Source organism: Carassius auratus, chromosome 9 (assembly GCF_003368295.1).
Source record: "Carassius auratus strain Wakin chromosome 9, ASM336829v1, whole genome shotgun sequence".
NCBI classification, from domain to species: Eukaryota; Metazoa; Chordata; class Actinopteri; order Cypriniformes; family Cyprinidae; genus Carassius; species Carassius auratus.
This window is the reverse complement of record NC_039251.1, coordinates 4,781,889-4,809,517: the sequence shown is the minus strand read 5'-3', so window position 1 is coordinate 4,809,517 and position 27,629 is coordinate 4,781,889. Positions and strand designations below refer to the sequence as shown.

Genomic DNA, 27,629 nt, shown 5'->3' with positions numbered 1-27,629 from the left:
CTCAAATTTGAAAGTAATGTAGAGTCTGTCAAGTCACCTTTATTTATTAAATTAAATGTATTTTTATTATTATTTATGTAGTGCTTTTAACAATACTGACTGTGTCAAAGCAGCTTTCCAATATTAAATGGGAAAACAGTGTGAATAATGAAAACACAGACAGCAGCTTGGTCTCTTCAGGAGTGTGAGGAGCTGTAGTGTTCACACAGACTCTAACGGAGGTATACAGGACAAAGATGGAGAGCAGTCTTACTCAGAATACTGTTAGTGATACAACAACTAACTCTCACGAGTCAAGTAAATAAGATTCCTGGCTACAAACAACTTTACTTCAGGTTTTATTTCATTTATGGAAAGAAACATTTTTAATGTGCAACCTTTTTAAAGATCAGGGGCCTGTTCTTCGTACGTGGCTAACTCAGTTAGCTGGATCTGATTGTTGATGATTTGGCGTGATCTTGGATCGTTTGGTTCTCCGAAGCTCATCCCGGAGCTGCTGTCATAGCAACAGATCCGTCTCGGGAGCAGCTTATTTCATGTAAACAGGATTAGATCGCTTCAACCGGAACTGATACTCAACATATGTCTGCTACCACCGCTACTTTATTACAAGAGTATCGTACTGATCCAGGGACAATCATTTAAAATAATAATAATCATCATTAAAAAAATATTTAAAAATAATATAAAAATGCTGTGTAGTCCGTAACAGCCTACTATAGACACTCCAGTTTACTCACTGAAATATTTATTTGTCATAAAATTACTTCATAATTGTATTATTCTTACACACATGCTACACAGATAATAGAGTCGTGCATTATTTTGAGTGATGATGATATTATGGGCGGGGCTTGATGGAGCGCAGGAGATGCAGATAACATGATATTGACCCTTAAGAAACTTTCATTAATGCTGTCACGTTACAAATCTGTCCCAATATAAAATGAAATGAATAGATAATTTCTACATTTAAATAAAAATGTAAAGACTGCACAACTATTATAAATTGCGAATCTAAATTATTTTAAAAAAATCTAATAAAATAAAAACATGTATCTATTATAACATTTATGTAGTTTTGTTTGCTTGGCTGTTTCCTTATAAAAATCCAGAAATTTGTCAAGTTTTTCGTCAGGTGTCGTTTTAAATGATATGACGTCATTACATTGCCGTCTGCCACCAGCCAATCGCTGCACTGCTGATCATGGTTTCGAGTATCGATACATATCCCCTTTTAAGACAACACATGAACGTGCAATTATCTCAGATAACTCAATCCAGCGATACTAATCATACACAACAGGTGTGTTCGAAGAACCCAATGAGCCGGATCAGGATTAGCACGATGATATCATCTTGGATGTGTCATTTGATCTCGGATGTCATGAGCGACGTATGAAGAACAGGCCCCTGGCTTACATTCCCTGGCCAGAAGAAATAATTTGTCCCATTGGCAGATTTTATATTAAATGGGATTGTGGTTTGAAGGAAATGCAAAAGAGTGGTTGGTAGTGTTTAATAGATTCAATGGAATAAATTGATTATATATAGTTCATTTTATAATGCCAATTATATATATATATATATATATATATATATATATATATATATATATATATATATATATATATATATATATATATATATATATATACACACACACACACACACACACATAATTTACCTTATTAAATAAACTATAATTTATAAGCTTTTTCCTTCTGGTGCCTGAAAAGGAGGAATTTTGGTCAATATTTAGCTAAATGGCATCTGGTTTAGGCCGGTCATGGATGATGATGATGATGATGATGATGATGATGATGAAACCGCCAGTAGGTGGCAGCAAGCCCATGTTTTAATAAATTATTGAATCATTGAAATGAAACAAGTATTTCCTGCTGATTCCATTAGAAAAGAAAGAAGTGAGTCCATCTGAGTGAACGGTTGAATCACTGACTCACTCGATTCACTCAAAATCTGATTCATTCAACGAACAAAACTGTTGTATAAAATTAACAGCACATTTGTGCTCGCGCAGAAAAGTACATTACTTGTGCAAAGAATATAAAAATGTACAAACTCACACATGAGTATTTTTCAGTCACTGCTTGAACTGTAAGATCACTGTACTCTACCAGACTTCAGCGCGCAGGGAGTGTGTTCAGGGACTCGATGCTAGCTGTACTAGCGTCTCTCAATCCCACACATACAGCACAATAACAATGTCAGGGAATGACTTTCAATCATAATCAAGGGAAAATCATTCTGTTGTCATCTTTTTATTTTTTTTATTTCAGTAGTTGCACTTGAACTATTTTTTGTGAAAAATGATGAAAACTGATGAAAATGATGAAAGCTTGTAACAGAACCGAGTTCTGATTGGCCAATAGCTGTTATTGAGTTTGTGAATTATCATAAGTGATTTAGAGAATTTTAACATTTCACTTGCATGATAAGTAATAAAACACATCTTATTGTAAAGGGGATGTGGTTTTATAAAGTTAAACAAGACGCTTGTGTGATATTTCTCACACACATTATGTGGTTTGTGTTCTGCCAGTGAACACACACAGATCACCCTAACCGTGAGCTCTGCAGTGACACACACACACACACACACTCACTTTGGTGGCGTAGTTGGGTTTATCGATGGCTTCGTCTCCGATGAAGAAGTCCAGGTCATCCACGCCCTTCATCATCCTCCTCTGGGCCTGATCGCCCACCTTCGCCGACTCTTTGATGGCGATACCTGCAGGAGAAAGGCATGATGGGAAGTGAGAGATGATCAGAAGAGAGGAAGTGAACTGTGATACACTGACGAGTGAACACAGCAGATGAGGGTTTAATATCTGGAGGATGATTCTGATCACTTCTATATGATGCTTACAGTAAATACAATCAGCTGACACAACAACAGACTGAAACTGAGCACATAATTAGGATTATTTTTACAATTAATTGCGCATTTCAGTTAAAAACTCACACAAACACACACACTCACATGAGGGAATGATGAACTGTGGCTCCGTGTTTCCTGCATATCCCAGTTTAGTGTACCTGGAACACACACACACACACACACACGGATTACGGTGATGTTCAGATCAGTGTGAGGATGATATCAGACCAAACCCAGCCCTGCACGAACGACATCAGCTGATTATTACTGGCTTCTTCATGATGAGGGACCAGAAATCAAACACTAGATTCATTTCTTTAACATCACACACTCAGAGCGATGATGACATCACTAGAAGCAGACACGAACCTTTGCATTGGAGAAGTATTTATTTAAGTCTCTAAACGGAAGGAGTTATATTTAGCGCACATACAGGGTCTGACACACACACACACACAGAGACAGACACACACTGACACACACACACACACACACACACACACACAGAGAGAGATCGAGTGCAGTGGATGTGTTCCTGTCTCTACAGGACTGACTCCTCGCACTCTGTTCAGTTCAATCACATCTGAACGAATCAAAACAGAACAAACGACTGACAATAAAACATACTGCGGTTATAAAATTACACATTTCGGGGTTTCTTTTCAGTTTAAATCGGTTTACTCTCCGACAGTGAACAGAATCATATTTTAACCCAGTTAATGCATCTTAAAGGGTTTGGTGTTTTTCTCTGTTTGCCCATATAAGGCCTCAGCGAGAATACGGAAGTGGAGGAAGAGGAAGCAGATGTGCGCATGCGCACAAGTGAAGACAACAGATTCAATCATTTCCCCGCTCTTCAAACTCTTTTAGTTTTTCATTTTTGCCATTAATTTAATAATGTAACACGATCTGCTGCACATTAGATGTTATATTATCGTTAAATCGGCGCGTTTAAAAGCTGCGCGCTCCTGGGAGCTCCGCGTCGCGCGTCAGGCGCACAATCACCGCGCGTCAGATTGCAGGAGCGTCGCCGCTCAGGTCCGCGCAGAGAGACGAAGATGACATTACTGGAGCAGCAGCGGACAGACACTTAACAGAAAGTTTACAGACGGAGGATGAGCGATCAGCGCGAGGACGGGTCTCTGCAGGAGCTCGCGCGTATAATGCGCCGGTTTTCCCGTGAAGAGGCGAATCGCGTGAAGTACTCACCCTGTGCCACAATCCACCACGCATGCCGGTAACCGAGCGGCCATCTCAAATGCGTTCCGGAGAGCTCCGGTGCGAGCGATCAGTCAGTCCGTTTGTGCGCGAGGCGGAACCCGGAAGCGCCAAGGGAAGCGATTGTCCACTTCCGCATTCAAGCGCGCACCCTACAGTGGCCGCGAGCGTCACACGGGGCGTAGCGGCTGGTGGGCGGGGCCCAATGACTGGTGGGCGGGTCCGATCTGGTCAAACACGTGGCTGCGCACATACCAGACCTACGGAGCCCGTGAGGTGACAGGGCCGATGTTCTGACGATGTGTGCTACTCTATCAGATTTTGCTACATCCCATAAAAACATATCATGCTGGTACATACAACATACACCTACCCCAACCCTAAACCCACTAGGGGTGTGAATCAGATGGTTCGTCACATATGATATCAATAGATACAGACGGTTGGTCTGGGAACGCCCCCGGGAACGCCCCGTCACGTGATGTGAATTTAGCCTGTGGGGGAAAACATTGCCTTGGCGACAATTGAAATAAACGGGACAATCACGCCGAAGAGTTGCTGTGTGGTTTTCTGTACCTCCAATAAACTAACAAATTATGAATTTAAGTTCTACATCCTTCCCAATAAACATACAGAGCTGGAAAGGATTACAAAATGGCTACAAGCAATAAGTTGTGAGGATGATCAAGGGAAGTTGTGGAATCCCGAGACTAAGCATGTGTGTGTGTGCAGTCGCATTTCATCACAGGCAGACTATATTAACATCGTGTTCATTATTAACATTATCAAAACTGTGTAAGGTTGTTTCAGAAAGTGGAATGTGTAGATAACTGATGATGTGTCATCCAGTTAGTTATAACATACTTAATTAGGTATAAGGAAGCTATGTCCATATATGGTATATCCCTGTGTTGAGGTGCCCCCTGGGAAAAGGGGCGGGGTGTTCTGGCGGGTGAATGTACTTGCTTCGTGGTGTTTGCGGGCTCTCCAGGTTGGCTAATAAAAAGTACGAGCCTGAAAGATATAAACGTCTCCGTCTCTATAACCAACTACATGGTGTCAGAAGTTAAAATAAGTCAATAACAGAGGACATAATGGCTGACGAATTTCGCTGACCAGACCCGCTGATTTTCGACGGCAACATAGCAGAAAACTGGCGAAAATTCAAACTGGAATTCGACATATTCATCGCCGCAGCTCACAGCGAAAAGCCAGATAAAACTTAAGCCTACATACTCCTCAATCTTGCAGGACCAGAGGCGATTGAAAGAGAGCGTTCCTTTTCATATGCTCCAGCGATATTGGCTGATAATGAAGCAGATATAGTTACGCCAGCGGAGTCAAGGGAGGATCCAGAATGTTTGAAGCGAAAATTCAGAGAAATTTGCAACCCAGAGACAAACGTGACGATGGAGAGACATTCATTCAACACCAGAAACCAAAATCCAGGCGAAACCATCAAAGCCTATGTGAGTACGCTGAGAAATAAAGCGAAAACATGTAAATGCATATATAATTAGCCTTATCATTCTACCTGAAGCAAAACTATGTAACGTTAGCCTAGTGTCGAACATAAACCCACTTAAAAAAGCATGTGGACACGTAACAACTTAGTTTTGTGTCAGAACTTTTACACTTTCATTCATAAATTCACCCCATCTGTGTTTGCGAAACGATTGAATCCAGTCAAAAATAGAGTTTGCTGTATAAAGCAGAACGTCACGGGATTTGGCTGTTTTTGAATGAATACATCTGTATTAGGGCTATAAAATGAATCAAATATCGATATGGACTAGTGTATATGATATTAAAGTTAAAAGAGACTACAATTGTTTATTAACTCCCAAATGCAACCAAAATATATAACAAGAACATTTCTATGAAATTTTAACATTTTGTACCTCAGTTGGGACATTCACAAAAATATATATATATATTTTGGCTGCTAATATGGGCTTAGTGCTAAAAAGCTTTTCTACATATAACCAAATTACAAGCAATAGCAGAAAATAAATAGAGTACAACAAAGATATAAGTTCAATAAACAGTGCTTATCAGGTTTTTCAGCTGTCTAAAATACATTTCCAGCTATGCTACAGAAATGTAAGGCTAATCACATGTAAAATAACTGCTTCACTGTATAAATCAAATTAATAATTTTTGATGTTACAAAGGTTATTTAGTCAGGAGCAGTGAAAACTTGTATTTTTCAACATTAGATTTATAATTAGTTTGCTTTCACTTTAAGAACGATGCATGGTATTAATATACTGATACACATGCCTTTTCTTTCTCAACTGTTTACGTTAAGATATGTCTAACCGACTGTGTTTACTAGGATATTTGACAAAATGCGCATTTTTATTACATTTTGAACAGAGGAAGTTATAGAGTGTTGCTTTAATGTAATAATAATGATAATAATATACAAATATTAAATTCAATGTTTAATATTAATAAATATGAATGATCTATTTTTGATAATCCCAGTTTGCTATGGTCACGCAGGTTTGTTTACGCATTAAATCCATGGCCAAAAGCAAAACATGTTGTTCACTCAACATGACATAAGGATTTCATTATCTCGACAAAATTATCTCATGGCCAGGAAATATTATCACGTTCCCACGAGTTATGATGTCATGACCACGTCTAAACTAAGTGAACCGAACATGTCACCTCAGGGGCACCATACTGCCAGCTGACTGCTCTTTCAGTTTCAGAGAATGACATGATTGTTTCGCTTATTGTCAAAGCATAAGCACACACACACACACACACACACACACACACATGCACACACACTAAACAAATGTAAGATGTGGAAAGAGTGCTGACACTTCAGTCAATCTGTGTGTATAAATATGTATGAAAGTCAAGTCAAGTCACCTTTATTTATATAGCTCTTTTAAACAAAATACATTGTGTCAAAGCACTGAGCAACATTCATTAGGAAAACAGTGTCTCAATAATGCAGAATGATAGTTAAAGGCAGTTCATCATTGAATTCAGTGATGTCATCTCTGTTCAGTTTAAATAGTGTCTGTGCATTTATTTGCAATCAAGTCAATGATATCGCTGTGAATGTGTCAAATATAACTTTTAATTTTGATTGAGAAATAATGTCAAACATCACTGACCTGCTCAGGGGTCAGGGGTCAGTCTGAAGCAGTGGGTTTAAAATCAATAAAACATTAACACATTGTTTAGGTGCACCTGTATCTTCATAGAAAGATCAAAACAACATGGAAGTCTTGCTGAGTTTGTTCTGTGTTTGTTCAGTAACATGACGTGGACATGAATATCTCTCAGTGTAGATCTGTCTGTGGACAGCAGGTGGCGCTCGTGCTGGACTGACCTCAGATCATTAGGAAACTCTTGTGCTGTGTGTCAGTTTGTGTTTAGAGTCTGTGTTCTGAGTTTGTCACACCACAGAAAATGTGTTATTAACCACCCAGATCAATTTTAATAAAACCAAAAAACAATGTAAATTAAATGATTTATCAGACAGAGCAATACGAGTCATAATCTGAAAACCACGCCCACATCTGGGGAAACATTCTGGGTTTTTAGCATGTTTCCTGTACACCTTGTTACACAGCAGCTTTTAGATCTTGTTCTGTTTTTGTTATAAGTCAGAAATGACAAGAAATGCCTCCCGTAAAACAAAATCAATGGAGAAGGTTGGATTGTTGAAAACTGTTTATATCTCCACAGTTCAGTACTACATAGTTCAGTCTTTGAGATGAAGCTTCAGATCAGAGGTCTCCACCCGTTCCTCCACCAGCAGAAGCTACACACACACACACACACACACACACACACACACACACACACACACACACACACACACACACACACACTTTAATAAAGGTTCCAGAGATCCTCTGTTTACACTCAACCACAGGTTTAACTCCTTATCCGGGCCGGACCGGAGGGTTTAGCTGGACAGTCCTGTTTGTCCAGCGCAGGCAGTTGTTGCTCATAGATCTTCTGGTTTTCTCTCATACACAAACACTCTTACAGTCATTCTTCTGTCGTGAGTGTGTGAGTTGTCCTTTAATACACTCCAGAGCAGCCACATAATCTCCAACTAGGCTTTTTTCAGAAAACTAAATAGTCCTTTCTTATATTTTTTGCTGGAGGTGAATGAGCTCCATGGTTCATCAGAACTTGTTTCAGATTTGAGATCTGATCCAGAGACTGGCAGAATAAAAAGATTCACGATGACCCAGTTTCTGAACTAGCTTTACATGTCGTTGTTTAATCAGGATGGATCACTTTATTGTCCAGATTACATTTTTGTCCTCTCTCGTCTTATAAAGAGAAAAAGAAAGAGGAAATATTGGGTCCATCCACTCCTGCGGTCGCGTGGAGAGGAAGGAGTTCCATCTTCATCAAGAAGAGCCGGATTATCCAGAACGATTCCAAGCTCTCTGTCATGTGAATGTCATGTGCTTTGCCAGTGATACTGGAGCCGGCCACATAAATATTAAACAAAATCATGAAATAAAAGTTTAGAAAGTCAAATGATACCTTGATGTGCTTTACAGATGAACTTGAAGTCTTTATTCATTCGAAATGTTCAATAATATATAATCTACAGATGAACAGATGATTCATTTAAGTCAATCTTTTAAACGAATCATTTCTTTTAGCGAAACCAATGGTTCATAAACTGGATCGATATGAGGTGCAGGGCTTGTAAAATCGCAAACGTCCCGGAGCTATTGTGTTTTCCATCCGGAGCTTGCACTCACTCAAAGCACACGGTGAGAGCAGTGTTTCAGAGAAGGAGCTCACACAGAACTGACTCCTGTTTCTCGTATCCTTGCTTCTGAATGAACACATACACACTAAATTATCCTGTGCATTATTATATTGGATCCGTGCACTCGGTCTGTAAATATCTGCTGTTCCAGTAGTGACACCCATTCTGTTTTTAACAATCCAGATAACATGTATTTAGCATATTTTTTTGGATAGTAATTCAAATGGTTTCCTCTGATGTAAAATAGAGCACAGACAGAGCCATTGTTTATATCAAGAGATTTCTTTCAGTTATATAAGTTTTTATTTGATTTAAGTTAATTTTATTATTTAACATTTAAATTTCACAAAATATGCAGCATTGTCTTTTGTCTAATAATGAAAGGACACATTTTTATTTATAATTTGTCTTAAATCTTATTTTGTAGAATTTTTTTTTTTTTAATATATAAATAAATTGTAAGAAAATTGTATGGTGTGATCTGTATTGTGAATGTTATTGCATCGCTACATCCAGATATACTACAGGTTTTTGCTGATCACGCTGATTTGTCACAGTAAAGTTGTCAGCCAATGTTTTTTTTTTTTTTTTTGTGGGCTAGTTAAATTCATTTTGGGCTACCAAAACCTGAAGAATGCCCGTCTGAAGGGCTACCAGGGATTTGGAAATTTTGCGACCCCTGAGGTGTTTCCCAAAAGCATCATTAATAACGACATAAAGTCTGGTCCATTCATTAAACACATCTATTGTGTAACTTGGTCAACTGTGCCAGGGGTTTTGGCTACTTTTATTATGTGTTTGGATTCGTTTTGAAGCTTGGAATGCAGCAAGAAACAGCAAGGAATCCCATTCATTATATTCAAATTGAATTTATATTGACTGGAAGATTTAAATCACAAACTTTTCTTGTTGTGGAAAATTGATTCTTCTAGAGGAAGAGTCGTGTCTAATGCATCACTCAAGCAGAAAATAACTCATCATGAAGCGTTCACAGACTTTCTGCTCCAGGTGGAAGGCCGTGGTTCTGTGCTGTGAGTGATTAACAGTGCAGATGAGCAGATCTAGAGTCAGTAAGAGAGCGACCGGTGTCATGGAGGAGAACGAGGAGGTGTTGAGAGACTGGACATCACTGGAGTCTGGAGGTCAAGATCTTCCTCACGCTGCTGTACAGCGTCATCCTCACAGATTGGTCTTCTTGGTATTGACTGATTTCCTCTTGGCAGCTGTTGGTTGGTCAAACTAGCTCTTAAGGCAGTCTTAACACTGTCCCCCTGCGTTGCCAGATTGGATGCACAGTTTCCAGCCCAAAAGCTCACAAAAACCCTCCCACTCCCACAAAAAACATCTGAATGCTTTTGTGATGCAGGGTCACAGTCTATTAGCCTTCATGACACCCATGTCTGGATCTTGCCTAATTTTGATTGTTTTGTTGTTAGATGTTTTCTGATGTTAGTAGTTAATAGATTTGGCTGCTTACCCGGAGTAACTTCTGCCTATTCTCAACACACACGACACGGGGAGAGCTTTGATCAATCAGCAGGGCACAGCAAAGCCTTGTGGGTAAATATGGAGGAAATATTGAGTGTTATACAGCTGATTCTGTACCATGCTATAAACTGAGAAGTGTTTGTTGGACCGGCTGGATCTGCAGACGTCTGGATGAAGAGCATCATCTAATCTGTGAGGGATTCCTCCAATCATGAGCTGAAGACAGAAGAGGGATGATATCTCTAACCTTACAGAAATGATGTTCACCACAGAGATGAGACGGAGAGCAACTGGAAACCTGGTCCTGATGCACATTTCAACCATTTACTTTTCTCTTTAAAATATATAATCATATTGGTCACCAATTGACTTTGACAGTCTGTGGAGTGAATTGTCCAAATGAATGAGGAAGCAGGTGAAACAGTTTAGTTATCTGATCTGTGTACGGTTAGTTGTGGAGTCAGGCTGACATCATCATCATCATCATCTTCATCATCACACACGTGTGAAAGTGCTGTATGAGACGTGGATCTGTGATGAAGAGCGACAGGATCTCAGTGAATGGAACACAACCTGCTCTTTTGATTAGTGTCTGATCTGATGTCTGTGTAGTTCACTAAAGTTCACCACGGATGACCTTTAGCTCAAGATGAACCCACTGCAGATCACATCTGAATACACTTTGATTTAGCATCTGTACATCAACATCGGAGCCGTTTAAGATAAATCAGATTCTCATTTCAAGATAAATCTACTATCGGTTTGAACTATAATTGCATTTTATTATTCAGTTTTGTCCTATTGTTCCAGAAGACAGTGATCTGACTGATTTAATCAGGATAACCCCACACACAGAACAGCATGTAAATATGACTAATACATCACGGATCTGGAGTAAACCCTGGCTTTTGTTGTATTCTGAAGTCTATGTTTGCTCCTCAAGCTTCGTCTTCTTTGCCGTCCTCGCTGAAGAAAGCCGTCAGCTGCGCTCCATCAGGAACGTATTTGATGTGCTCCACCTCTCCTCCGTAGTTGCTGGGCTTCTGGAAGTGTATCTCCAGATGATCCTGAAGATCTTCTTCATCCATCAGCGCCTGGATTCCCCCGAGCAGCACGGTGCGATGCGGTGTCCCCGAGTACGTCTACAACATCACAGCGAACACCATCAAACACACGTCCTTCTGCACCCAACAGATTGTGACACAGAAACACACCTGAAACTTCCTGAGCTGATACTCGTACAGAGGAAGAACATCGAGCACCACATCGCTGCCGGTGTCCACACAAAACTTCCCTCTGTGAACCAGATTCTCTGCGACTGAAAGTGAAAGCAGGAGAGCCGTGATGAAGCTGAACCCGTATCTGATAACATGACATCCGTCCACACACACACACACACACACACATTAAACCACTACTGTATTATCACACTGTTGTCATGTCAGTTTGTTTCTCTTATTTACTAATAATACATTTGTTGCTTGTTTGTTATTGCAGAGTTTCTGTGGGATTTTAAAGATCAAATATAAACTTTTCGATGTTTTTGAAGACCTGCGATAGAATCAACTGGCTACTGAAATAAAATATATAGATACCAAGGTGTGTTTCATTTACCATGATTTTGTTTATTTAATAAAAGAATAATGCCTACAATATCCATTAAACTGAAGGAATAACTCATGTAAGTGAATAACTGTGTAGGAAAGAACTATTTAGCTGTTGGTCTGAACACATGAAACATCGCCTCACTTCTGACAGAGCTGTCTTCCTCTACAGTCTCATAAAACACTGATGCTTTTGAGAACGGCAGCCCAGAACAAACATACATGTTCAGTTCAATTGTAGCCTACATAGTTTGTGCAATTACATTTATTTACTGTAAATTGAACATTAAAAGTTCATATTGATCATGTTTTATTCTGTAATGTTAATATATAATCAAACACTGTCAGAATAAAAAGGTTGCATTTTATGTCACTGCAGTAGCTAATGAAAATAAACCACCAACTAAAAGAACAGAGCGAGCTAGTGTTAGATTAGTGCTTTTGTTAATTGTATAATAAATAAAAAGAAAACATATACAAAAAGAATAAAATGGAGAAGCAAGTTTTTTTTTTTCAAGTCTAAAAGGAGCAATTCTTTGGGCTCTGAATGATATAGAAGCTGAGAGCATGATGAACTGAAACCGTTAAGATCCCAGTAACAGTGCACAGACACACCTCCGGTGCTGAGGAAAGTGACGCGGCCCGAGCACGTATCCCTGTGGTACTCCAGCTTCTCCACTTCCCCTCCGCCTCGACTCACTCTGGAGAACGACAACTCCAGCCGGTCTCTCATTCGCTCCTCAGGTAAAGTGGGCGGGGCGTTACAGAACCTGATGCTCTTCTTTGACACCTGGATATGAACCTGAACGAACAGAAGTAAGCGTCCTCTATTAAACAGCAGCTCACATCAACAGACAACACATAACTTCTGAATCTCTCCACCTCAAACTTCACGGAGGGATCTAGAGATAAAGCGTACGGCTTCACATCCATCTTGGCTTTGTCACAGGCCACCGAACACTTGGCCAGTCGGAGGATCTGCTCGGCCACTGAAAGACACATTAGTGAGAAAAACCTGACAGAGCCTTCCTAACCCCAGGAAACGTAAAGTCTCCTTTAGTGCATGACTCTGTTAGATCTGCCTCCATACCCTTCTCGTCCTCGAAGGTGATGAGCGCCTGTCCTCCCTTCAGCAGGAGCGAGGGTCTCTGTGTGACCGTGAACACACACTGCACCTGATCATCCGCCTCCTCGTCCTCCTCTCTCTCCAGCTCACGCACAAACTTCACCGCCTTCACCGGGATACTGGCCTCGATCTGCATCTCAGAGAGATGAGGGTTATTAATCACATACAGACATAAATCAGCCTAGAACATCATATCGGAGTCAAGCACACTTTGCATTGTGGGAACAGGAAGATTTTTATTGTTTTTAAAGAGGTTTATTTTGCTCATCAAACTGCATTTATTCATTCAAAAATACAGAAAAAAAACTGTAATATTGTGAAGTATTATTCTACTGTAAATCATCTGTTTTCTGTGTGAATCTGTGTAAAGTGTAATGTATTTCTGTGATGCTCCGCTGTATTTTCAGCATCATTCCTCCAGTCTTCAGTGTCACATGATCTTCAGAAATCAGAATAATATGATGATTTATTATCAGAGTTGAACACAGTTATGCTGCTTCATATTTGTTTGGAAACAGTGATCATTTTTCAAGATTTTTTGATGAATAAAAAGTGATGAATAATCACATCCATGCTGAATAAAACTACTAATTCCTTAAAAAGCTTTTGAACGGTAGTGTACAGTATATAGTTACAAAATGTTTTAATACAAAATGTATTAATTCTGTTCTTTTAAACTATTTATTTATCAAAGAATCCCGAAAAAAGTATCATAGGTTTCAAACAAATATTAAGCAGCAAAAACGTTTCCATCACTGATAACAAATCATCATATGACAGAAATAAATGACAGATATTTAACGATATTCACACCGAAAACAGCGGTTTTAAATTGTAATAATATTCCTCGAGAGTGAACTACATCTGATCTGATCCTCTCCATCTTCTGCTTTATTATCACTAAACGACTTTGATCAACACAAGTAGCTTAAGTCTGTGATCAGTTAATAAATCGTAGGCTACAGGTAAAGTCTATGCACAGATTGTGAGTAAAACCTTGAATCTTCGCTGTAGAGAGTCAGTTTCGTCTCTCTTGAGCTGAAGCTTCTGCTGAAGATCATGAAGCTCTCTCTTCAGATCCTGCTGGACTCGATCCAGACTCTTCCTCTCCTCCTGAAACCAGGACAAACACAATCTTCAGCATCTGATCTCACTTTCAGAGTGATCTGATCACGCCTCGACATTCACCTGCGCTTCCACAAGATCTTTATTAAACTGGTCAAAAATCTTGTCTTCGTCGTCCATGAAGCTCTGAAGTTCTGCTTCGGCTTTTCTCTTTTCAGTCTCCGCTTCAGCTTTCTCCAGGAGCAGTCTGGATCTTTCAGTGTCTGCAGACTCGATGAGATCCTGTCAACATCATCAGTATTAATCAAATGATCGTTAGGTCGTTATTGATCAAGTGCTCTGGATCGTTTTCACCTTGTATTTCTTGATTTCCGCCTCAGGGTCGCTCGTGTCCGCTCGAAGCTGTTTAAACACGAACACATACAAGGTTTTCACTAAAGAGTTATAAAATATCCAACAGAATTAACTTTGAAATCTCAAAAGTGTGTGGTTTGATGTTGTAAACACGTACCTCGCCGTTGACTCGATTTTCATCGGCGTCAGACATAATTCACCGGAAACCGTGATGTGAAGTGAATGTGAACGCAGTGTAATCCGAATCAAATCACCGAATACTCGTCGAATATTGACTGATCGGATAGATGTTTACACCGATCCTGACCCGGGGCGGATCTCGACGGGTGTTGAGCAGAAGTCACATGAGCAGATCAAAAGCAAAAGTGAAACTTACCGGAGTCAGATTTCAGTAAAACACCGGTAACCGAGCAGTTCCTTCAGATTCGGTCTTCAGATGTCTCGTCGGGGATATAAAGTTTTTATAAGATAGGTTTGGTGTGAGTGTGAGATGGAAGAGAAGAGTCTGATTCTCGAGGGTCTTCCGGATGATTTCCACAGAGTCAAACCAAAGGTCGAGCTTTACTTCAGAAACAAAAGAAGATCTGGAGGAGAAACCTTGCAGATCCGAGAACATCCAGACGACAAACGAAAAGCACTGCTGGTCTATATAAGAGACGAGGGTGAGCCTATATCAACGTCCTGTCTGATATTGATAATACAATATGTAAGTTTGACAGAGAATCCCTCTGTTTCCCAGATCTGAAGAAGGTGCTTGACAAAAAGATCCATAAAGTTGATATCAAACCTCATGGATCTGTTGAAGTGACCGTGAAGCTCCCAGAAGAAACACAAATCAAGATCAAACCACAAGTACTGCCCAAACCCAGACCAGAGACCCTTGCCCTGAGATCATCGCCCGCTGCTGCCAGACAGGTCATTATTAGGATTATTAATATCAGACCACACGCTTCCTCATGCTGAGCTCTTCTGAAGGACGAGGAAGCCCCTGAACGCTGTTGACCCTGACACTAACAGACTCTAGTTTGACCTGCTAGCAGTTAATCTAGCACTCATCCGTTTTACTTTCAGATTTTTATGTTTGATAACTTACTTGAAATTAATCTACACCATTTATGCAGCCAGAACCTGATCTTGATTTAAATGTCAAAGGAAATATAAGAATTACAATGTAAATGTTATTTATTTAATTTGACTAAATGTAGTCGGATTATTGATTTCCTCACACTTCCTCTTATCACACAAAGGTCTCTCCCGTCAGAAAGCCTTCTACTGCAATTAAAGGTTGGACTGTAATGCTTTTTATTTTCAGTTTAAACAACAACCTCAGATACCTAAACTTTTATGATGAGACTTTGATCATGTGTATATATTTGTTCATTACACAGAAGATGAGGAGGCTTCTGAGCTCCCGGATCTCCTCATTAGCACCTGTGGATCGGTGGAGAAGGAGACCCTTCAGATGTATTTTGAGCAGTTCACAGAACAGTTTGAGCTAGCGAAGCACGGGAATAACAGCTGGATCCTGACGCTCTGCAGTCGGTCAGGTATGATTTATGACAGACTGTTTCCTAGAGACACAGAAACGTCACGGTGTGATGTGAAACAACTGGTTCTGCAAGTCTATTTCTGTTCAACACTTAAACATGATGCAGGCCCAGGTCATTAGATAACTCCAGAAACATAAAAGCTAACCGTGATCAAAATTATTCCATCTTGGAGATCAGAAAGATCAAATGCAATAATGTTGACCCTTCTCTCAGATCTAGAGGAGATTTTGGGCCAGAAAGAGCATGAGTTTGGTATAAGTTTAGCGGTGTATAGAGGAGGAGGTGTGGGAGAGCAGCTGGACCCGCGGCGCTTCATCTTGACCGGCTTCGATGGAGACACAGACTGCAGGATGATCTCACTCTTCATCGGCAGCTGTAGCAGGACAACAGAGCACACCTGGGAGACGCTCGACGAGGACAGGATAGTAGTCTCCTTCAGACACGATATCGGTGCGTTTCTGTCTTCTCTTCGCTCTCTGCCCGAGAACAGCCTCTGTTTCTGAGACCCCTGCTTTCACACGGCTTATAGTTCTCTGTCTTCTGAGTCTGCTGCTTCTGTGCACCTTTATATTTTCTGTTCTTTATCGATCTATATAGACTAATCAAATCCTCTATATATGTGAGAATGAATGCTACAAGAACCTGATCAGACTGCTGTGGTCAACACACTGAGGAAGACGCACACACTCATCAATCATTTCCTTCCTGTTTCATCATCAGATGTGAGGTCGTTTTTAAGGAAGTGCACCTCGAAGCAGCTGCAGGGTCGAGACATCGGAGTGACCCGTGTGGAGCGGACGGACTCGGTCCTGGTCCAGGGAGACTTGGAGAAGCTCTCTGAAGATGTTCTCACACTTTACTTCAGTAACACGAAGAGGAGCAGAGGAGGAGACGTCCAGTCCTGCACCTGGATCAACAGAAGAAAGAGTGCGGTCATCACCTTCGCAAACTGTGACGGTGGGATTTCAGATTGTTTTAAAAAATTAAACATTCATTTAGATTCAGCACAAACAGAAGAGAAGAGAAGATTAGATCTAAAAAGAACATATAGAGAACTAATAATACTGTGCAACAGTGATTTAACCTCCACATTGAGTTCAGTTTGACCCAGAGAGCATCTTTCCCTCAAAATAAATATCTCATTATGCTAAATTACCAAAACTTGGATTAAATCTTTTTGTCAACTTTTTATTTTTCAATGAGCTCAGGTTTTTCCATTCTTTCTGGAACTGACTAAATTTCGACACAACTGAAAGCTTGTGTGCTTTGGACATTCACTTGCATTACAACAGTGTTTTGGGGACTGAAATGCAAACTTTTAAAAATGTTTATCAAGTTTATCAATAACGGTTCCGTTATTGTCTTTGTACAAACTACAAAATTTGTGAAAGAATTCATGAAAAGGGTGACCTGTGCATGTGTGTAACGTTCATCTATAGGTATGTGTATGTTCACAACTTCACATGTATGTAAATCACATCACACAGCCTTGATCTGTATACAGACACACACACATAAAGGAAATCCTTTTACATTTTTAGTACATCGAGGTCATGTAAACACACCCTAAATTCAAGATTTGGTAATAATATAACAATGAGAGATTTATGAGGCCAGTCATTTTTGACTTAAAACACCAAATTAGGTGAAGGGTTTTCACACAGCACAAGGGCTAAAATATAAAGAACGAACCTAATGTTGAGAATGCACCTGTCGTTCCTGTTGTGATAGATGCACATGCAGTGGTGGAACAAACACACAATGTTTGCGGCACAGAAGTTCACGCTTCACTCTTCTACTCAAGTTTACAAAAGGCTCTAACTGGAGAAAAACCAGCCCTAACTGATCAAATATCCACAAAAGTGAAGGTTCCTGTCAGTGAAGAGCTGCTCCGTTTCTTTGAAACCAGCGAGCGATGCAGAAAACAGCTGGAGAGTGACGCCAAACGCTTTCATGCCAAAGTGCTCGTTGACCGCTCCACCGCAGAACATGAACTGATTCTGGAGATGGACGTCAAGAAAGAGTCGCTGGCTGCGCTGCAGATCGCTCCCACGTGGAAGTCCACGACACTGAGGGAAATCCAGTCCTTTCTGAGCAGATATGACACCGCAGAGCTGACGGCGGAGAAGGACGTCTGGACCAGATCTGAGAACATCTGTAATGGTCTCGTCACGCTTAACACTGCGCTCTTCTACAGCCAGATCAACTCTAAAGCTGTGATTACTGGAGAGAAAGAGGAGGTGAAGGTCCTGTCAGACAAGATCAGGACAGTCCTGGAGAACACTGCTGCTGCGGTGGAAGCAGAAAGAAACAGCACCCAGGTGGACATCCAGCTAGACTGCAGAGAGACGTGTGATCTCATAAAAGAGCGAGTGGAGTCCAGGTTAGGACAGGTGAGTTTCTCACACGATGAGAAGCAGCACATCATCTCTCTCAGAGGTCTGAAGGATCAGGTAGATCCAGTGGAGATGATCATCAAGCAAACGCAGAAGAACATCATCACACACCAGCTCAAGCTTTCCTCACATCTCACTCACTTTCTGAAGTCTCTGGATCTTAAAAAGTTCGAGCAAGACTATTTTCTCCCAAGCCACATTCCAGCTAGACTTTTAAAGCGACAGGATTTTTTTGTGATCTTAGTTGAGAAAGAGAACCAGAAGAGAGCTGAAGACAGAATAAGTGAGATTCTCCAAGAGCAGGTTCTACAGCTTTCTCCCAATCAGACCGGTGAAACCTGGACACACTTTCTCAGGAATCTTCAAGATGAAATAGAATTGCTCCAGAAAGCTCACGATATCAGGATCACTCAATCAGATAATGAGGTTATAATATGTGGGTTTTCCAGCGCGGTGGCAGATGTTACAGGAAAAGTGAAGACATATCTAGACAACAAGGAACCAACGACTGAGAACGTCGCTCTGAAATCTGTGCGAGAGGCTGAATTTGTGGAGTCCTGTCTGAATCTGTGTGAGCTCCCAGACCTGAAGCGCTTCGGCGTGACGGTACTCGCTCACAGAACATCAGACGCCCCGTGTCTGAGAGTCACAGCACCTAAAGACAAGCTCAGAGACGCTGTGTGTGTCGTACAGCAGCAGATCTCATCCATCCTTCTGCAGAGCCATACATACGGCAAAGCAGGAGAAGCAAAGGTCCTGGAGAAACTTGAAGCCAGTGTGAAGACCAAAGCTAAGGAGATGCAGTGCAGTCTGTATTTATCACAAGAGCATCTGGTCAAATCCGTTCCTCCGAAGAACTTCACACACAAAATAGATAACTTCATGACCCTGAACATCACAGAGGGAGACCTGCACCATTACACCGCCGACGCTTTGACCTGTCCGATGAATACAAGTCTAGCGTTCAATAACCCTGTGGCTCAGTGCTTTGTCCAGTTCGGAGGAGACACGATTAGGGAGGTGTGTAGAGCTCAGCAGAAGCACCAGCCTGGAGACGTGGTGCTCAGTGATGCTGGGAAGCTCAGCGCCGGGACACTCATCTACGCCGTGTTTCCTCAGAAAGGACAGAAGCTGGACTCTCACTATCTTCAGTCAGCCGTGTATAACAGCCTCCTGAAAGCTGAAGGGGAAGGATGCGCCTCGATTGCACTCCCAGCTGTTGGGTGTGGAAGCTTCGGGTTCTCCGTCAAAGAGAGTTGTGTGGCGCTCCGAGCCGCTGTTCTTCAGTTCCATCAGATCTCTCCTAAAAACATCAGACACATCAGTGTAGTGGATTCAGATGAGAGGACCGTTGAGGAGTACAACGCTCTGATCCAGGAACTAGTATGATCCCTCCTATGCAAATGTTATTAAAAGTGTTTAGCATGTTTTATTAATCATCACCTGTTTAATTTATTAACAGGGATTTCCTGACACTACAGTGGTTCCCCTACCATCTTTGAAGCTTAAACACAGATCAGACACGAGGGGTACTGTATATACCTGCTTTTGTAATTTCACTACTGCTTTCCTGAAGTCACTTATGTTCTTTTGTTTTTACATGGCTGGGATTTCACTCAGTGCTGATCAATGGTGTGCAAATATTCCTGAAAAAGGGTGACATCACCAAAGAGACGGTGGATTTTATAGTGAATTCAACCAACAAAAGTTTAGATCTTAACACTGGTAAGAGTTTCATTAATGCAGCATCAATACTAAGGTGACTCACATCAATGTACTTTTACCTTTAATGCTGAAGCATGTTGAATAGTCTGAAAACACAGAGATGTTTATACCAGGTCAGAGCTAACGTTTATGATGTTTCCCAGCTTGTTTCCAATGGACTGTTCAATTTTACAGGTGTCTCTGGCGCCATCTTAAAAGCTGCTGGTCAATCTGTTGCTGACGAATGTAAAAAGCAAGGTATCTCCGACTCTTTCTGTGGGTGGAGCTTGTATTAAAGGGATTGTGGAGTGATCTGATGCACATCTGCTTGTGTAGCTCCTCTGAAGGCCGGCGCAGCAGTGCTGACGGGTCCTGGAGCGCTTCAGTGTAAGTACATCGCTCAGATGGTTGGGCCGGAGAGCACCGCAGACATCACATCATCTCTAGAAAAGGTTCTGAACCTCTGCGAAGACAAAACAGCCACAACTCTGGCCATTCCTGCCATTGGAACAGGCATGACAGCAAACACATTGTCATTAAAACATTCTCTCGAAGCCCTGTGGGAAAATATATAACCCTGAGTGACAATCTTGTTCTCTGCAGGACGCGGTGGCTTTCCTCCGAAGGAATCGATCAAAGCCATCCTCTCAGCAATCGAGAAACATCTGAAGCAGCCGAACTCATCCTGCCTCCGGAGCATCTCTGTAGTGGCTTTCGAACAGAAGACCTTCGATGACTTTCGTGACCATTTTAAAGTGTGGAATAAGGTTAATACTGATGAGATAACATAATAAAGGTCCAGATTATTTTTTTTTTATAGTTTTAATTTTGTGACAATTGTTTTTCCTCAGCCTGCATCCGTCAAGATGCCTGAAAATCAAGGTTCTGACTACTCTGCATTTCCGTGCTGTTCCACAAATAAATATGCTCTTGTTTTTCGAATTCATCATAAACCTTTTTTCATGTCTTAGTTCTGATATTTCCAGGGGTGAATATTAAGTGTTTGCATTTTAAACCTCTCTCATCTTCCATAGTCAAAATTGGAAGTGTCAGAATCGAGGTGAAGAAAGGTGACATCACTAATGAAACGGTCCGAGGGATCGTAAACACCACCAACAGGGACATGAGCCTGAGAGGAGGTCTGTTGAGACTTAATATAACTCAAAACACACAAGCTGGACACTTTTATATCAATACATCAGCTAATCTAAAAAAGTATTTGCCAAACATGTTTCTGGAGCCCCCCAAACTGCACATTCTTCAGTCTTCTCAATGAAACATAACTCATAAAAGGTCATCAGTGAATTAGTAGAGACTCCAAGACATGCAAATGTAGGGGGCTCCAGGAACAGGGTTGGGAACCACTGCTTTAAAATAATCCATGGATCTACACTGAGACACAACAGTGTGTTTGTGGCCAGTTCAGTGTGTCCCACCTTGAGAACCTCAAAAGAATCCTTGTCCTTCAGGCGTCTCGGGTGCCATATTTAAAGCGGCTGGAGCATCTGTGGAGCAGGAGTGCCAAAAGCACGGTGAGAATATTACACCAAATACTGAAACCTTGTTAACTATCAATTGCAAGAGCAAGTGTTCTGGATATCATCACAGCTACCAGTGGGTTATAGATATGAGGCTGCTCTGACACTGAATGTCAAGGACTGGTAAACAAATTTCTTTCTTTAAACAAATTCCGTCCTGAAGGTCCTTTGCAGAATGACATCCCAGCCGTGACCAGCGGTGGAAACCTGCATTGCGACTTCATCGTTCACATGGTTGGCCCTCACTCGGCGGCAGAGGTGAGATCCCGCGTGAAGAACGTTCTGGAGCGCTGTGAGGAGAAGCAGATCACCACGGTCTCCTTCCCTGCTGTGGGCACGGGTACGGATTCATGATGGTATTGAGTGTGGCATGTGCTGGTCATCACGTGAGGTTGTGTCTCACTCTGTCTGATGGCTCTTGTTAAAGGTGCTGGAGGTGTTGAGGGTGAGGACGCCATTGGTGCAATGCTGCAGGGCTTTGAAGATCATCTGTCTCAAAACATCTCGACTGTGATCAAGCTCATCTACGTTGTGATTGACCGGGACAATGTCCTACAAGAGTTTCAGAAAGGTCTCAAAACATGGATTGCAAATACACAGGTAGAAAACCTTAACCCAGTTCTGAATATAGTTGACCGAATGACTATTAAAAAGATTTCTGACATATCAAATGTAAATGTTTTTACACTTCAACATTTAACATCAATGCACAACTAGGACAGTGAAGATGATGATGAGTGGGAGGATTACAGCTCAACAGAAGACAGTTCCTCGTCTGACCAAGGAGCCAACGGTAATCCAGCATTTGATGACCTTTTGAAAATATGCTTTTATAGGTCTTTCAAATTAGCTAAAATGTTTACATTTCACCAGCAAACCCAGTTGAGGTGTTGATGGGCCCAATTAAAGTCAAGGTGTTTAGCGGAGACATCACCAAAGAGATTGTCGAGGCTATTGTTAACAGCACGACTACAAGCCTTGATTTGAACACGGGTGAGTTTGCTTTTTATATCGCTCTGAATCTAATGAATGGTTATTTTTCAGACATTTTCCTAACCCTAACATGACACAAGAAGAGTGGCAGTTGAATAACTAAGTGGTGGTCAGATCTAGTGTATGTCCTTATGTGCAGGTGTATCAGGAGCCATTCTCAAAGCATCAGGACAAACGGTGGTGAATGAGTGCAAATCAAAAGGTACACTCTTCCGCTTCAGTCAATAGTCATAAATATAGGCATTTCTGATGAATTTCTGACACGACCGTGTCCAGTCCTGGTCCTGGAGGGCCATTATCCTGCAGAGTTTAGCTCCAACTTGCCCTAAAACACCTGTCAGTAAGATTCTAGTAATCCTTACAACCTTTGATTACCTCGGTTCAAGTGTGTTTAGTTGGGGCTGAGGATCAATTCTGCAGGACACTGATCCTCCAGAGCAGGATTAGACACTCCTGTTCTAACAGAATAATCCTCATTCTCTCCTGATTAAAAATCCTCAGCCTGCCGACGGCCTGATCCTGACCAAAGCTGGAAATCTTTCAAATATCAAACACATCATCCATATGGTTGGGCAGACCAATGAGAAAGGCATCAGCAGCTCCATGTACAAAGTTCTGAGGATGTGTGAAGAAAATAAGATTCAGTCGGTTTCATTCCCAGCTCTTGGAACAGGTAAGTCCGTCCATTCAGAAATACAGATGAGCAAAGCCAAGCAAAGATATCTGGATGATCCTAAACTGCTGAATGTTCTTCAGGAGCAGGAAACTTAGCTGCTGCCGGAGCTGCCAATGCAATGACAGAAGCTCTGACCAACTTTATGAAGGACTCACCAAAACACCTGAAGCGCGTCCACATCGTGATCTTCCAAGCGAAGCTGCTGCCAGACTTTCAGCAAGCGGTCAAGAAGTGCAAGAAGATTTCTCCAAATGCTTCTGGTATGTTTCAGTGCATGAACACACAGTGTGAAGAAAGAGCTGGAACTAATCTGGTTAATTTAACTTGTGTTTCCTGAACAGCGCGTCTGGTCAAACCCCTCCAGAAACCGGTGATCCCTGTGCCGACACCGAGACCAGCTGTTTGTCTAGCCAAAGAAACCGCCGCTGTATTGTTCCCGGTTATGGCTGTAGATGTTTACGGGACATCCCCTACAAACCTCGGCAAGGTCAAGAAGCTCCTGGATGAGCTGGTCAAGGAGGAGTGCATTAGTAAAGACGTCCAGTCGAGCCACATCACAGATCTTCCTGAGACGGACAAGAAGGCCATCGTGGCCCTCAGCCGAGCCAATCAAGTCAGCATTCTGGTGACCAGCTGGGATACGTTAACGGTATCAGGGAAGAGAGACGATGTCTTAGATGCAGTGCTGAAGATAAATGGCTTCCTCCAGGCAGTGCGAGACCGAGAGATGCGTGAAGGTGAGGTGAAGCGTCTGCGGGAGACGCTGTGTTGGGAAGTGGCCAGAGGAGATCGCTGGGAGTCGCTGGAGCCCGGCATCAGCTACGACATCGAGCTGGCCTTCCACCGCAAGCAGAAGAGCTTCCAGTACCAGGAGAAGAGCGAGACCTACACCGTGGACTTCAACAAGATGGAGGTCACAAACAGCAAGCTGGAGTCCTGCAGGATCAAGAGGACTCTGATGGGAGGTTCTGATACGGGTATGAGCGGGCACTGAACACACTCTAAATCAAATCCAAAGGTTTTTCATGAGAATCAGAAGATCAGTGAACAGAGTCTTGTGATCAGGATTTTTGTCCTTCCAAAGTAGCAAGGACAATATATTTCTCAAATATAGCTAGGATAAAACAATTGTAATGTTTAGACTTGTACTATTGAAACAAAAATATCTATCTAAGATTTGATGTCACTAACCTTGTAAACTTAGGAAAATCCAGTGCAAGGATCCCCAAACCCTGCTACGGGAGAGCTACCATGATGCTAGACTCGCGTAGCCTGACTGAAGTAGCTTCAGACTGTAAATCTTGAGTTCATGGCAGCTTTCATTGGCCAAGGCCCGCCCATGAGGCCGTTTGACCGACATGTCAAACAACCAATCACAGTTAATTTCATTCGTCACGTTTTGAGGCTTGGAAATGTCGCCACAAAAACAGACTGGTGTGTAAAACTCTGACATATTTTAAAGATTCTATGCCGCGCACTTATAAACATTGAGGTCCTAGGCCATTGAGTGGTCTACAGTAGGGCTGTCAAAATGGCTGAAAAACTAAATTCAAACTTTTTACTTAAATATGATCATAATTAGAATTATATAATTATATTTAAATTTAAAATGCTTAATTTCAGTTAGGTTGACAAAAAGCTTCTGGCTTCTCTCCTAAGACCACAAGAGAGCACATCAAGCAAAATATTACTAATGCACATTTATTCAATGAATAAGATTACATGAATATCTTGGAAATGGGGCATAATGTTTAAAATAACATTTATAAACCAATTATAATTAAGATGCTTATACTGCCTTTTTGCTTTATTGAGACATAGCTGTGATAGGCAATGTGGTTCTTTCTCATTATTTGACTTTGTGGGAGCATATACAGAAAAAACAAGAGCGGTGCAAGAATTGAGCCTTGTGGGACTCCACATGTCCTGGATGTCCACTTAGACTTATGCTCTCCTATATTCTATATATAGAAAAGATTGAAGTTGTCAATGAAGTTGACTCCTTTTATACTGCAGGTCTTTGTAGCCATGTGTTCAGCCCAAGCAAACGTGAAAACAAGTTCCCCTTGCTGGAAATGGTCCACTCACTGATGAACAACCAAACTTTAAGTCTTCAAAGAGTCCTAGAGATTTCACTGAAATCCCTCTAAAGGAGTTCTGACTGCTCTTTCTTGCTTGTTTTTTTCTCAGCAATCATTCATCCCCCTCCAACATGGACCAAAATGGATGGACGGGATTTAGAAATAATCACATTACAATCAGATTCGGTGGAATACAAGAACATAGAAACAGCCTTTCTGAAATCCAGCATACACCGTGATGTGAAACCCGTCAAGGTCCAACAGGTAAAATAACTTAGACATGACCAGACATTAGACATCAGAACACAAGCATCAGTACTTAATGTCAAGGGCAATCACAACTCATTCGACATCCCTAATGTGACTCAATTCAGAATATGGAAATGAAGCAGTCTTGTAGCTCAAACAGTAAAGTACAGCAAAAACATAGGTTTCAATTATCAGGAAATTTACAAATAGATTAAAAACATTGTATAGCTTCAATGCAATGTTTGGATAAAAGCATCAGCCAAATGCATAAAAAGCAGAATATTCAATGAGAAAAACAGCAACTTGATTTTCTCCACGATGCATTAATTGGATGGTTTTAAATAAGAGGGACTAATGATGTCAGCTAAAGAAGAAGGTCAAGCAAGTGTTTTAACAGTTGGATTAACATGCACTAATGAGAGTTAAGAAATTAAGATGATTCTGATTTCATGTTGACTTTGAGCTCTTCAGTGTTGACTTCAGACTTGTGTTTAACAACATCTGAAATGATTCCAGATCGACAGGATTCAGAGTCAGTCGCAGTGGCAGAGATACTGTGTGCTGAAACAGGCCGTGGATAAGAAATACTCCAAACAGACAAACGAGCGCCAGCTTTATCACGGAACGACCAAAGACATATGCCAGAAAATCAACAAGAACGGCTTCAACCGCAGCTTCTGTGGGAGAAACGGTACGTCACGTTTGACCTGTAACTGTTTCTTGCAGCTTCACGATACTGACCTTGACGTGTTCTGTTGTGAAGCGGTGGTTCATGGTGAAGGCACCTACTTCGCTAGAGAGGCCTGGTACTCCTGCCACGACCAGTACTCCAACCCAGACGACCAACAGCTGAAGTACATCTACCGAGCGCGAGTGGTGACGGGCTCGCTGTGTAAGAGCAGAGGTGGGATGAAGGAGCCGGATCCGATCAACCCTGCTGACCCACGGGCCGGACTGCACGACTGCGCCGTGGATGACCTAAAGAACCCGTTCATCTTCGTGGTGTTCTGTGACGCGGGAGCGTATCCAGAGTACCTCATCACCTTCAAATCCATAGTCCTCAAGAGTCCATAGTCCTCCAGGAAACTCTACAAGTGCACACTGGCCCTAAATGCTGCTGACAGAGATTATGGGAGTCTTTGCAATATTACTGTGACATACATGAACTGATGTTTTCACGCATTACTTTATTCAGTAGGGCTGTCAACTGCCAGAAATCACTTTATTAATAACACGATAATATATTCACTGAGAAAAGCTACAAAATAAAGAAAATTCAAAGACATTTAAAGGAACAGTTCACCCAAAAATTAAAATGGTCATCATTTACACAACTTCATGTTATTCCAAAACAAATGCTGTTCCCCAATGACTTCTATAGTGTTTTTTTTTTCCATACTATGGAAGTCATTGGGGACTAGCAACTGTTTGATCACCAGCATTCTTCAAAATATCTTCTTTTGTGTTCAATAGAAGAAAAACCCACAGATTCAGAACAATTTGAGGCTGAGTAAATGATGACAGAATTTCTATATTCATGTGGACTGTCTCAGTGTGACACGAGTAAACAGACAACGGTTGTCTTTAGAGGGGAATATAGTCTTATAATCTACCATCACTGACCTCTGTTAACCTTTCATCATCTGCTGGAGGCCTTTTACATGCCACATGCTCTCGTGCTTTGCTTTTAAAATGTGTTTGACTAAAAGAGGAGCATTAGGGGTTATGATTTTAACCGCATTATTGTCTTATCATTAATCAGCTGACAGCCCTGCTTCATTCTGACCACACCAAACTTTGATACGCAAATGTTTGCTTCTATCTGAAAATGTATAATGCTAATAAACATATTAGTATTCTGCTTTGATTGACCTTCTGGTCTCTGTGAGATAAATGTGTCGTAAAGAAACCGGA

The 27,629-nt window shown here is 41.4% G+C and overlaps 4 protein-coding genes across 9 annotated transcripts in view; 2 read left to right on the top strand and 2 right to left on the bottom strand.

The window, feature by feature from the left end:
* The window catches only part of LOC113109201 (actin-related protein 3-like), a 13,728-nt gene extending 9,461 nt beyond the window's left edge, over positions 1 to 4,267 (bottom strand). Inside the window, exons 1-3 of the mRNA XM_026272855.1 lie at positions 4,112 to 4,267; positions 3,005 to 3,060; positions 2,628 to 2,752 (exon numbers count right to left, since the gene is read on the bottom strand). Of these exons, the coding sequence (XP_026128640.1) occupies positions 2,628 to 2,752; positions 3,005 to 3,060; positions 4,112 to 4,155 (225 nt within the window). The 5' untranslated portion in view covers positions 4,156 to 4,267. The remainder of the gene's footprint in view (positions 1 to 2,627; positions 2,753 to 3,004; positions 3,061 to 4,111) is intronic.
* Positions 1 to 27,629, top strand: part of LOC113109177 (NACHT, LRR and PYD domains-containing protein 3-like) — a 1,077,877-nt gene that overhangs the window by 179,552 nt on the left and 870,696 nt on the right. The gene's annotated exons all lie outside the window — the stretch shown is intronic.
* On the bottom strand, positions 11,181 to 14,864 carry LOC113109203 (N-myc-interactor-like). Its single transcript, XM_026272858.1, has 9 exons — positions 14,686 to 14,864; positions 14,529 to 14,576; positions 14,298 to 14,456; positions 14,106 to 14,222; positions 13,074 to 13,239; positions 12,866 to 12,972; positions 12,599 to 12,785; positions 11,594 to 11,697; positions 11,181 to 11,521 (listed from the first exon to the last, which is right to left on the bottom strand). Exons 1-9 carry the CDS (start codon positions 14,719 to 14,721, stop codon positions 11,318 to 11,320), a joined length of 1,128 nt encoding a protein of 375 aa, XP_026128643.1. The 5' UTR covers positions 14,722 to 14,864; the 3' UTR covers positions 11,181 to 11,317.
* On the top strand, positions 14,988 to 27,576 carry LOC113109220 (poly [ADP-ribose] polymerase 14-like). The gene is made up of 26 exons (XM_026272889.1): positions 14,988 to 15,190; positions 15,268 to 15,443; positions 15,776 to 15,812; positions 15,917 to 16,075; positions 16,292 to 16,528; positions 16,799 to 17,035; positions 17,810 to 19,857; positions 19,937 to 20,003; positions 20,095 to 20,199; positions 20,374 to 20,436; positions 20,515 to 20,691; positions 20,782 to 20,945; positions 21,030 to 21,060; positions 21,213 to 21,317; positions 21,648 to 21,710; positions 21,880 to 22,056; positions 22,144 to 22,316; positions 22,434 to 22,509; positions 22,590 to 22,709; positions 22,849 to 22,912; positions 23,204 to 23,382; positions 23,466 to 23,645; positions 23,727 to 24,362; positions 25,576 to 25,730; positions 26,232 to 26,406; positions 26,479 to 27,576. Exons 1-26 carry the CDS (start codon positions 15,019 to 15,021, stop codon positions 26,787 to 26,789), a joined length of 6,087 nt encoding a protein of 2,028 aa, XP_026128674.1. The 5' UTR covers positions 14,988 to 15,018; the 3' UTR covers positions 26,790 to 27,576.

Excerpts from the sequence above, each read along its gene's own strand:
- LOC113109203 (XM_026272858.1), bottom strand. The coding sequence starts at position 14,721 with ATGTCTGACGCCGATGAAAATCGAGTCAACGGCGAG. Across the intron at positions 14,223-14,297 it reads AAGATCTTGTGGAAGCGCAG|GAGGAGAGGAAGAGTCTGGA; the intron begins GTGAATGTCGAG and ends TCCTGGTTTCAG. Across the intron at positions 11,522-11,593 it reads ATCAGCTCAGGAAGTTTCAG|ACGTACTCGGGGACACCGCA; the intron begins GTGTGTTTCTGT and ends GTGATGTTGTAG.
- LOC113109220 (XM_026272889.1), top strand. The coding sequence starts at position 15,019 with ATGGAAGAGAAGAGTCTGATTCTCGAGGGTCTTCCGGATGATTTCCAC. Across the intron at positions 20,200-20,373 it reads AAGTTTAGATCTTAACACTG|GTGTCTCTGGCGCCATCTTA; the intron begins GTAAGAGTTTCA and ends TCAATTTTACAG. Across the intron at positions 21,061-21,212 it reads CAAGATGCCTGAAAATCAAG|TCAAAATTGGAAGTGTCAGA; the intron begins GTTCTGACTACT and ends CATCTTCCATAG.